The sequence below is a fragment of the Ipomoea triloba genome, chromosome 6, assembly GCF_003576645.1.
Source record: "Ipomoea triloba cultivar NCNSP0323 chromosome 6, ASM357664v1".
NCBI classification, from domain to species: Eukaryota; Viridiplantae; Streptophyta; class Magnoliopsida; order Solanales; family Convolvulaceae; genus Ipomoea; species Ipomoea triloba.
Genome location: NC_044921.1, coordinates 2637999 through 2649202, shown reverse-complemented (window position 1 = coordinate 2649202; position 11204 = coordinate 2637999). Strand labels below are relative to the sequence as shown.

General features: G+C 36.5%; 2 protein-coding genes across 2 annotated transcripts; one reads left to right on the top strand and one right to left on the bottom strand.

Annotated features, from left to right (window-relative positions):
• Positions 1-1425: 1425 nt before the first annotated feature.
• On the top strand, positions 1426-6426 carry LOC116022804 (cyclin-A2-2-like). Its single transcript, XM_031263685.1, has 11 exons — positions 1426-1742; positions 1931-2210; positions 2471-2604; positions 2915-3007; positions 3413-3546; positions 3696-3771; positions 4112-4188; positions 4276-4309; positions 4399-4548; positions 5749-5883; positions 5984-6426. Exons 1-11 carry the CDS (start codon positions 1437-1439, stop codon positions 6041-6043), a joined length of 1479 nt encoding a protein of 492 aa, XP_031119545.1. The 5' UTR covers positions 1426-1436; the 3' UTR covers positions 6044-6426.
• A 500-nt stretch (positions 6427-6926) lies between these two features.
• Positions 6927-8134, bottom strand: LOC116023352 (uncharacterized mitochondrial protein AtMg00810-like). The gene is made up of 3 exons (XM_031264347.1): positions 8083-8134; positions 7375-7613; positions 6927-7226 (listed from the first exon to the last, which is right to left on the bottom strand). The coding sequence occupies exons 1-3, from the start codon at positions 8132-8134 to the stop codon at positions 6927-6929; spliced, it is 591 nt and encodes a 196-aa protein (XP_031120207.1).
• Positions 8135-11204: the final 3070 nt, after the last annotated feature.

The following is an 11204-nucleotide window of genomic DNA, read 5'->3' as shown; positions in this document are numbered from 1 at the left end:
AAAAAAAAAAAAAAAAAAAAAAAGGACTTAGGGGCCTAATTGTAATACTTGAAAACTGCACGGATACAAATGCTATTATCAGAAACATAAGGATCCGAGTGAAATTATAGCTTAAGGATTTTTCCACAAGTTTTTGAACCATACATCAATCCCGCTCTCACGCTCCCCTCCTCCTCATCCCCACCCCCTCCCACACCCACCCACCCCACCCCACCCCGCTATGCAGCTCTATATATCTACAGTGTTCCTTTCAGATGTCACATTCTCTCTTGCTCACTCTCTCTGTCTGCGTCTACCTCATTGTATGCTTGATCCGAACGATGCTCTAGCTCCGCCATTGAAATTTCTTGGAGCTCACCAGCCTGTAACGCAGAGTAAGTTCTGTTCATATATATACATACCGTTCTAAATCATGTGTATACATACACATGAGTCCGAAAGGTTAGCTTTAGTCCATACATGCATTATCGTATTTGGTATAACTGCGCTAAGAATTTGAGCTTGTCCCGTGAAATCCACGATGCTTTGCATTCGGATCTATGAGATTGGCTTTTTTTTTTTTTTTCCTGGAATTTCCTATTTGTTTGGAGTTTCCAGCTTCGGATTCATATATTTGTTAAAAAATTCGCACTTGTACGAGATTTTATTTTGAAATATGTAGGTGTTTAAGTTGATATTATTTTTAATGTTTTTCTTTATTAAATTTAGGAAAGATTAAGATTTTTTTTTTTGTGGTGTCTGTAATTTGTTTAGGATTGTATTGTAATGATTTTTGTTGCGGGGATTATTCGTGTCTTTTTTGGATTTCCATTTTTCTTTTAAATTTTAAATTTGTATCCGTGTATGGGTTGGGATATTCTTTATTCGCAAGGACAGGGTTTAGGTTCACAATTCTCGTCTGAATTTTAAAAGAAAAACCTTTAAAAAGAGCATGTTTTATTTACGTTTTTTTTTTAATAAAAATATTTGGTTAAACGAAATCTGTCGGCGGCGGCGCTGCACTCTCAGTCTCTCACCATCTTCGAATTTTTAATGGATTTTCAGGATACGAGTAAGTATGCTTTTAAATCTGGTGTAGGCTTTGGGTATTACTTCTAATTCAAAGCTATGGTTTCATATTAGAAACCCAAAAACAGACAAGTTTTTGTTTTCCTACGTGTTTTGATTTACAAAGGTTTGACACCATTGATTCGACTTTTTTAATGTAGTTATTGTTATAAGAAACCTTAGTCCTATTCTTAGTAGGTTTCTTATAAAAATATAGGATCTTTATAGTTTATACAGTCTAATATAATAACAAATACAGAGAAACACAAGTGCAATCTATTGTAATATATTATATCTTTTTTTGATTACTTTTATGTTTATAAGGTTTGTTGTAACACCATTGCAGATCTGACAGAAGAAGCATACTTGTTTGGTGAAGTTATTTCTCAATGAGGCGTGCAAATATGCAGAATGTATCTTCAAATATGGAAGGACACTCTATGCGAATCACGCGATCTCGAGCTAGAACTTTAACTTCTTCTCAGGGGTTACCTCCTTTACATCCTTCTGTTACACAGGACGGGAAGCAGGTTCGGCGAGCAAGTTCCAAAAGAGCAGCATCTGATGAGAACAAATCAACCACTGGTGCCTCTTCTTGTGTACAACCTAAGAAAAGAGCTGTTCTTAGGAATGTCACTAATGTAGTCTGTGAAAGTTCATACTTGAACTGTATGACTGGAACTAAAGTAATTCAGGTACTGTTGTTTTTTGCAGTAATAACCATAACCATTGTTGTTATGGAAGTTTTATACCTCTTGTGTTTCAGTGTGAGCTTCAAAATTCAATAGTTCTTTTGAAGTGTAATCATAAACATCAAATTGAAGATTTTCTTTGTCTAGTGAGTTGTATGTGATTGTGAATAAGTGTGTTGTGATGGTGATAGGATAAAAAACTTGCTGACAAGAAAATTGCAAAGGTGATGCCTGCTGTTGTAGTTCATAAAAAGCCAAATCATCTGGAAGATAGGAAGGAACACATAACTGAAGAGCTCAACAAAGTGAAGATTGAAGAATCAGAGTGTGGTTCACATGCAAACTCCAAAGAGAATATATTTGCAGAGCAAAGTAAGTGTGCCACCATAAAGCAAAGCGGTGTATTTGGTCTTTTGCCATTGATAAAATGCAACTTCAAGACTGTTCCTGACCACAATACATCACAAAGAGGTAAGACATTTATTAACATGCAAAATATGAAACACACAAAAATTTCTTTGCTTTTTGTAAGTGCTGCATACTATGCTTGAATTCTCCTTTGTTATTGAAAACATTAAACAGATTATTGAATTGCTTATTTGAATCTGTGAATGGAATTTCAGCTATATATTTTATGAATTAATTAGATGTAATGCCTGGTGTTGAGAGCATCTCTCTTATTCCATATCTTTTTCTGCAATTGCTAATTCTGTTCCAGTTGTTTATTGCAGATGAAGGCAAACTTTGCCCAAAGAGAGATGACTTGGAGACTCTGGGTGTTACAGATATTGATTCAAAGCACAGAGATCCACAAATGTGCACTTTGTATGCTCCTGATATATATACAAACCTGCATGCTAAGGAGGTCTGTATCACATTCATATTTGACAACTGTTACACCATTAGCAGCATACTGAAACTGTTACCAGAATTTTTCTTCAAATATTGCCATTTCTTGGATACTTCATGTTGCAATACAATTTACTCACATTGCTATTATTTGCTGAGTAATATTTCAAGACAAGATCAGTGGCCATTTTCTTTCCCCTTTATCTGTAAAACCAAAAGAGTACTTTTATCTGTTAAAAGGATTGAATCCTTTCTATATTAACTTAGTTCTAGCATTTCTATTGATCTCGTCTCTCTCTCTCTCTCTCTTTTCCTCCTTGCTTCAGCTTGACCAGAGGCTGTCTGCTGATTACATTGAAAGGCTTCAGCGAGACATTACTGAGGGTATGCGGGGTATTCTGATTGATTGGCTTGTGGAGGTAAGTTGTATCTTTAGACATTGCGGAAATACCCATCATAAGACAATCTGTTTTTACTTTCCCTCTTCTAAAATTTTCATGGAGCACCTGAACCTCTTTTTTACTTTTGAATTTGTGACTCTCTCTCTTTTACCCCATTAGTTCATTCCTACACCTCATGATTTCAGCTGTAAACTTTTGCATTGTCAGACTGACATTTTTGCTGCATAACCCCTTTTTCTGCTTCAATAATTATAGATATAGTAATAGTAATATATTCTCATTATTTATAGTAGACTGTTAGTTGTTTACTTTGTGAAGTCATAGTCTTTTGATTTGAAAATGCTCAATGTCAGTATTGATGTAATCATTTGTGGTATCAATGTTTTATGATGTATGTTGACGTCAGTTTGTAAATTCTTTCAGGTTTGCGAAGAATATAGGCTGGCTCCAGACACTCTTTATCTGACAGTGAATCTTATTGATCGATTTCTCTCAGAAAACTACATTGAGAAACGAAAACTGCAACTGCTTGGTGTGACATGCATGCTAATCGCCTCGTAAGTTCTTTCTCTTGCTTGCAGCCATCAATATAATGACCTTCACAATCTGTTGCAGTGTTGCACACTCACTCGCATTATCTTTACAGTAGTTTTTCTGTAGTACTTACATTTTTTTTTTTAAATGTCCTTGTCATTTATTCTTGAAGCAAGTATGAGGAAATTTGTGCACCACACGTGGAAGAGTTTTGTTTTATTACAGACAATACATACTCGAAAGAAGAGGTATACTCCTATAAAATCTTTTTTTCAATGATTGACTTAAATATGGGAAGTATGCACATATGAGTTCAAGAATGTTTTTATTTTCAGAAAACAGTTATGTGAGCAAAAGAGCATATTGGTGGTTGTTAATGCTTCCAAAGAATATTGTATGAAAATTTATTACTATTTAGACTCATTTTGCTTACCGCAAACTTGTTAGATTGTTTGACCTCTGGTTTCAATACTCATAGTTCTACTGCTTTAGGAAAATCAAAATTACTACTCTTGTCTGCTTTGCTAATTTCTTGGTTAGAAAGGTCTAATCCATAAATGGGTGTCTAAAGGCTCATTTACATGACAGGTTGTAAAAACGGAAAGTCAAGTTCTGAACGTTTTGGGCTTCCGACTTAGTGTTCCAACCACCAAGAAATTCCTTAGGTACTTAAGTATTTGCTCACATTAAATCATCTCTTTACTTGTTGGTTTACTGGTTCTTACCTTGTTATCTTTTATTCTGATTCATAGGAGATTCATTCAAGCAGCACAAGCTTCTTATGAGGTAATAAATAATTAGCATCCGTTTCTTGTGTCAATGATGTTGTTGTACAAGTAGAAGCAAGCTAAGAGATGGATTGCTCAAAATTTCAGGTTCCTTCTGTTGAATTGGAATTCATGGCGAATTATTTGGCAGAGTTGACTCTTGTTGAATATAGTTTCCTTAAGTTACTTCCATCTGTTGTTGCTGCATCTGCTGTATTTCTCGCCAGATGGATGCTTGATCAATCTAAACATCCATGGGTTTGCATACTTTCCCGCCTTGACTCTTTGTGGTTTTCTTTTTTTTTTTTTTTTNAGAAACGAAAACTGCAACTGCTTGGTGTGACATGCATGCTAATCGCCTCGTAAGTTCTTTCTCTTGCTTGCAGCCATCAATATAATGACCTTCACAATCTGTTGCAGTGTTGCACACTCACTCGCATTATCTTTACAGTAGTTTTTCTGTAGTACTTACATTTTTTTTTTTAAATGTCCTTGTCATTTATTCTTGAAGCAAGTATGAGGAAATTTGTGCACCACACGTGGAAGAGTTTTGTTTTATTACAGACAATACATACTCGAAAGAAGAGGTATACTCCTATAAAATCTTTTTTTCAATGATTGACTTAAATATGGGAAGTATGCACATATGAGTTCAAGAATGTTTTTATTTTCAGAAAACAGTTATGTGAGCAAAAGAGCATATTGGTGGTTGTTAATGCTTCCAAAGAATATTGTATGAAAATTTATTACTATTTAGACTCATTTTGCTTACCGCAAACTTGTTAGATTGTTTGACCTCTGGTTTCAATACTCATAGTTCTACTGCTTTAGGAAAATCAAAATTACTACTCTTGTCTGCTTTGCTAATTTCTTGGTTAGAAAGGTCTAATCCATAAATGGGTGTCTAAAGGCTCATTTACATGACAGGTTGTAAAAACGGAAAGTCAAGTTCTGAACGTTTTGGGCTTCCGACTTAGTGTTCCAACCACCAAGAAATTCCTTAGGTACTTAAGTATTTGCTCACATTAAATCATCTCTTTACTTGTTGGTTTACTGGTTCTTACCTTGTTATCTTTTATTCTGATTCATAGGAGATTCATTCAAGCAGCACAAGCTTCTTATGAGGTAATAAATAATTAGCATCCGTTTCTTGTGTCAATGATGTTGTTGTACAAGTAGAAGCAAGCTAAGAGATGGATTGCTCAAAATTTCAGGTTCCTTCTGTTGAATTGGAATTCATGGCGAATTATTTGGCAGAGTTGACTCTTGTTGAATATAGTTTCCTTAAGTTACTTCCATCTGTTGTTGCTGCATCTGCTGTATTTCTCGCCAGATGGATGCTTGATCAATCTAAACATCCATGGGTTTGCATACTTTCCCGCCTTGACTCTTTGTGGTTTTTTTTTTTTTTTTTTTTTTACGAGTACAACCATTTGATCTATGATTGTCGTTTTTCAGAATCCAACATTGGAGCATTACACCAGGTACAAGGCGTCGGATCTGAAAACTACAGTTTCCGCTTTGCAAGACTTACAGCTGAACACTAAGGGGTGTGCCCTTAATGCCATTCGCGAGAAGTATAAGCAGCCCAAGGTAACAACACATCATACTCTTTGCCAATTCAAACATAGTTTATATCTATTTAGTAAAATGGAACCTTGTATCACAACTGTACTGTTTCTTGACTCTACAGTTCAAGTGTGTGGCAACTCTAACTTCACCAAAAGCAGTAGAATCTCTGTTCCAGAAGTAGCAGAACTCTGTCTCTTACAATCTAGATGTTTGTTATCGCCAACCCAACCCATAATGTGACTCTCAGAAGAGCAGCTCTCATTCATTTGTTCATTCCCCAAACTCCAACAGCAACTGTATTTCCTCTGTCAAATCACTTCTGGTACAACGTTATTAGTGTTTCCTATTAGTGTTTCCTGTAACATGGAAACCAGATGCAATTATGTCTTAACAGAATGTCGTTGGACTGTAGTTAGGGAGAGGCTTGTGTAGTTAAGCAGGAATTTAACAGCACCAGATAGCTTAGTTACTGTCTTGAAGGGGAGCTATATGAGCTCCTTGTGTAAAACTTTTCCAACAATGATTTTTATCTCTTTATTGCAATATACTTGATTTATCCTGTGATCTTTTTATTCAACAAAAAAGTTTTTGATATTAAATCATATGCTTACGTTATGTCTACTTTTGTCCATGCTTTTATAGTCCAATAACATCATGTGTGAAGTTTTATATTAAATCCTTGGTCAGGACCTATGTGGTGAATGATGTGAAAGAATAAAAGAGATGCATTGTATTATCAAAATAGAATTATACAAACACCTATTATTTATACTAGTATAAACTTAATGGGCTCATTCTTACAAAGAAGGTCTAGGGTTTCAACACTTCCTTTGAACCAGAGAGTATAAATCATAATATGTTCCAAGCTTGTTACAAATATATCCAACTCTAGGAAGGACTTAGTCAAGATATCAATCTCTCCTAGATGAAGTGGCAATCAATCTTGATGTGTTTGGTCCTCTCATGATAAACTGGATTTAAGGCGATGTGTAGAGTTGCTTGGTTGTCACATATCAGTGTCATTTGAGCAACATCGTCACACTACAACTCTTGAATTAAGTGATTCAACCACATGAGTTCACATGTGGCAAGGGCCAAGCCTGGTATTCAGATTCAGCAGTAGACCTAGCAACCACGTCCTGCTTCTTACTCTTCCAAGATATAAGATTACCACCAAAAGGCACAAATGAGTAGACAATAACTTGAAATAGAGCGGCACAAATGAGTACACAATAACTTGAAATAGAGCGTCTGTCAAATGGACAATTTGCCCAACTTGCATCAAAATACCCAACAACTTGAGCATTTCCTCTATCTTCATATAGTAGACCTTGCCCTGGTGCTCTCTTGATATACCTTAGAACCTAAACAACAGCATCCCAGTGAGTATCACAAGGGTTCTCAAGAAACTAACTTAATACACTCACTACAAAAGGAGATATATGGTCGTGTGATTGTGAGGTAGTTCAATTTTCCAATTAATCTCTTGTATCGTTCCCGATCAGGTAATGCCTCCCCCTGTCCTGGTAGAAGTTTAACATTCGGATCCATTGGATTATCCATAGGTTTACAATTCAACATATCAGTTCCTTCTAAAATATCCAAAGCATACTTTCTTTGCGAGATGACTATACCATTGACAGATTGGGATACTTCAATTCCGAGAAAATACTTTAACTTGCCTGAATCATTGGTTTGGAATCGACTGAAGAGGTACTCTTTCCATTGAGATATACTCTCTTGATCACTACCTGTAATAACAATGTCATCTACATATATTACAAAATATATGCATTTCCCATTGTTAGAATGACAATAAAACAGAATGATCAACTTCACTTCGAATCATACCAAACTCACAAACCAAGCTCGTGGAGATTGCTTTAAACCATATTAGGAGCGATGAAGTTTACATACCAAACCAAACTCCCCCTAAGCAACAAACCCATGTGGTTGCTCCATATAAACCTCATCTTGAAGATTGCCATGGAGAAAAGCATTCTTGATATCTAACTGATGTAAGTCCCAATGATTTATGGTTGCTTAGGATGAGAAATCGAAATGATGCAATTTTAGCTATAGGAGAAAAAGTGTCAGTGTAATCCAAACCAAAAACTTGAGTGTAGCCTTTTACCACCAATTGTATCTTAAGGAGATCAATCTTGACATCAGGGCTCACCTTCATAGTTTAAATCCACCTACAACCAACAACAATTTTACCAGGAAGGAAGGCGACTAACTCCCACGTGCCACTAGATTGCAGGGCATCCATTTCTGTTAACACGGCTTGGCGCCAACCTAGATTTGAGAAAGCGTTACCAGTGGATTTAGGTACAAACACAGAAGAAAGGTGAGAAAGGAAGGAAAATTAAGGCAATGATATACGATGATAACTCAAAAAGGTATATATAGGATGAGGATTATGAGTAGAATGCGTACCTTTCCGAATAGAAATGGGTGCCTCAGTGGGATCATCAATGTCAGATTGTGGTGGAAGTGGTGGAACCGCAACTGGAGCCTCAGTAGACACATGGTGAGGACGACATTGGTAGACTTGAAGGGGGCTTTGTAGAGCAGATAGCGGGTCCTAGTCAAGAGAAAGGGGACCAAGATAAGGAAGATGGAGAACATTTGATAAGAAACTGTGTCAACAAGTGTAGATTGGAAAAATAGAGTGGTTTCAATAGAAGTGACATTCGTAGACATAAAACGACACTTGAGTTCTAGAGAATAGCACCGATAACCCTTTTGGAGTCGGGAATAACCCAAAAAAACACACTTGACAACTGTAGGGGCCAGTTAACAAGACAAACACACCAGAAAACTTGAGGTTGAAGAGGAAAAAGATCAGCGAAAGGATACACAATGAAATACGGGGTATCATTGTTTAATATTGAAGATGACATGCGATTGATCAAGTAACAAGCAGTAAGGATAGCATCAACCCAAAAATGAGGAGCAACATGAAAGTGTACTAACATAGTGTGAGCGATTTGAACTAAATGTCGATTTTTACGCTCATCAACCACATTCTGCTAAGGTGTGTAAACACATGCCCGTTGGTGTAACATACCCCGAGATATCATATAGGACTGAAAAGGGGTAAAGAGATATTCCTTAGCATTGTCACTCAGCAAAACATGAATGCGTTTACCAAACTGAGTTTGTATTTCAGCAAAAAAAAAATTTGAGAAATCTGGAATAATTTAGAACGATCTTTCATAAAGAAAAGTCAAGTGCACCTAGAATAATCATCAATAAAAGTGACAAAGTAACGAAACCCTAAAGTAGAATTGACACGATATGGACCCCAAACATCAATATGAACTAAATAAAAGAGGGACAGAACCCGATTATTGACTCTTCGTGGAAAGGACTAACGTGATTGATTTTCAATGTAACATGATTAACAATCTAATGACTCAATAGAAACACCTAGGACCATCTGTCGAAGTTTTGAGAGACTAGGATGGCCTAAATGACTATGAAGAAACATAGGAGAATCTGTGGATGCACAGGCAGTAAGATCATCACCACGAAGGTAATAGAGGCCTTGTGACTCAATCCCGGTGCCAATCACCTTCCCTATACTGTGATCCTACACAACAACCAAATCAACACAAGGTTATGAAACAATTAAGGGTACGGGTAATTTTACTCATAGAGATAAGGTTGAAAGGACTATTAGGAATATATAAAACTAACTCTAGGGGGAAAGATGATGTTGGTTTTATGACTTTTGGATAGTCAACGGTTGGCCAACATCACCCTTAAAATAACGAATATATAGGAAAAATATAGAGAGAATATATGGAGAGAATATAGATATTTTGTATTGATGAACATTACTTGTGAATAGTGGAAATTGCCTCCCCCTTCCCATGTATAGGTGTCTATTTATACATATTTTTTGCCTAGAGCCCTACAAGGAATAAGAATTCTAGACTTCCTCATATTGGGAGCTATTGTTACATTGGGAATAATAAACCCTAATCCTACTACATTAGAAATAATGAGTCTAATCCTTATTACATTATGAATACTAAGCACAATCCTTATTAAACTCCAAAGTTGTTTGGTACTGTGTATCCTTCTTGGGCTTCCTTGATCTAATTATTTTCTTAGGCCGGTCCATGTGGCCCAGGCCCAGTATACCATCTATCAAATGACATAGGAGAAGTTTGACAAACACTAACAACTGGTGTTTGATGATCATTTGCTAAGGTAATCATGAGCAAATCCTTAGACTTTGAGACATTAGTCATAAGGAACATATTACCAAAAATATGATATGAGGCACTTGAGTCCGGAATCCAAGCACTTGGGGTACTTGTTTGAGAGAGACAAAACAAAGAAGAGGTACTAGTGGTGGGAGATGAAGCCATGCATAACACTATTCATGAAAAGACACGAACATTGTCTCACGAGGTGGTCGGTGATGGCAGTAGTGGCCGGGGGCCGGCGATGGTGACCAACGATGATGGAGGATCCGAGCACACTCCCAGGTGCGCCTCTTCAAGGCGAATCCAAGGGAAGTAGTGACACCTTTGACGGAGATCTAGAGAATGAGATCTAGCTAGAAAACCGAATGCACATCTGATAGAGGTGGCATTGCGTGCGGTAGCGGCTGGTGATGGATCTTCATACGTAGGCTCGCGACGAGGTTCTGAGAGGTCCAATGGTAAAAGTTCGAAAGAAAAACCACCATACACATTGGAATAAGAAAAAATAGTCGCGATAGCGGCAGCGGAAGAGAAAGAAAGGGATTTTTAAGGGTTTTTTAGGCTCTGATACCATGTTGAATGATGTGGAAAAGTAAAAGAGATTCATTGTATTATCAAAATAGAACTGTATAGAGATCTACTATTTATACAAGTATAAACATAATGGATCCATTCCTACAAGGAAGGCCTAAGGTTTCAACACTATGTTTGGACATTTATATGCAAATTGTAAACCTCAAATGGGTTGCTTGTAGTTTATTAGTTGTAAAAGATAATTGTGGGGAGCATTAGTGCATTCAAAAGATTAGTAGAGTTTGTGGAAATGCAAAATGTAATATACTCTGCATTTCAGGAGATGAAATTTCCCATTGTTTAGTGTTGATGGAGAAACAACTTTTGAAGACTTTTCAACGATGTTGATTGTTACTGCAGAAAATCCCTGAAGATTAAGATGGAATTGAATACCAGGTTAAGAGGGGAAGGCAAACGTGGAACAGAAAGAAGAAAAGTTTGTTTTAATGTACTAAAAATTCAATAATCCACCTTACAACATGGACCATGATTCACAAAAAATGGCTTTTAATTCAAATAATAGAGTATGAAGCATAAAAGGAAGAC

What these genes read in the sequence shown, in the direction of transcription:
- LOC116022804 (XM_031263685.1), top strand. Translation starts at nt 1,437, where the DNA reads ATGAGGCGTGCAAATATGCAGAATGTATCTTCAAATATGGAAGGACAC. An exon ending in CTGGAACTAAAGTAATTCAG is followed by an intron (nt 1,743 to 1,930) that starts GTACTGTTGTTT and finishes TGATGGTGATAG; the next exon opens with GATAAAAAACTTGCTGACAA. An exon ending in ACATGCATGCTAATCGCCTC is followed by an intron (nt 3,547 to 3,695) that starts GTAAGTTCTTTC and finishes TTATTCTTGAAG; the next exon opens with CAAGTATGAGGAAATTTGTG.
- LOC116023352 (XM_031264347.1), bottom strand. Translation starts at nt 8,134, where the DNA reads ATGGATGCCCTGCAATCTAGTGGCACGTGGGAGTTAGTCGCCTTCCTT. An exon ending in GTTAGTCGCCTTCCTTCCTG is followed by an intron (nt 7,614 to 8,082) that starts GTAAAATTGTTG and finishes TTGTTATTACAG; the next exon opens with GTAGTGATCAAGAGAGTATA. An exon ending in TTCTACCAGGACAGGGGGAG is followed by an intron (nt 7,227 to 7,374) that starts GCATTACCTGAT and finishes GCTGTTGTTTAG; the next exon opens with GTTCTAAGGTATATCAAGAG.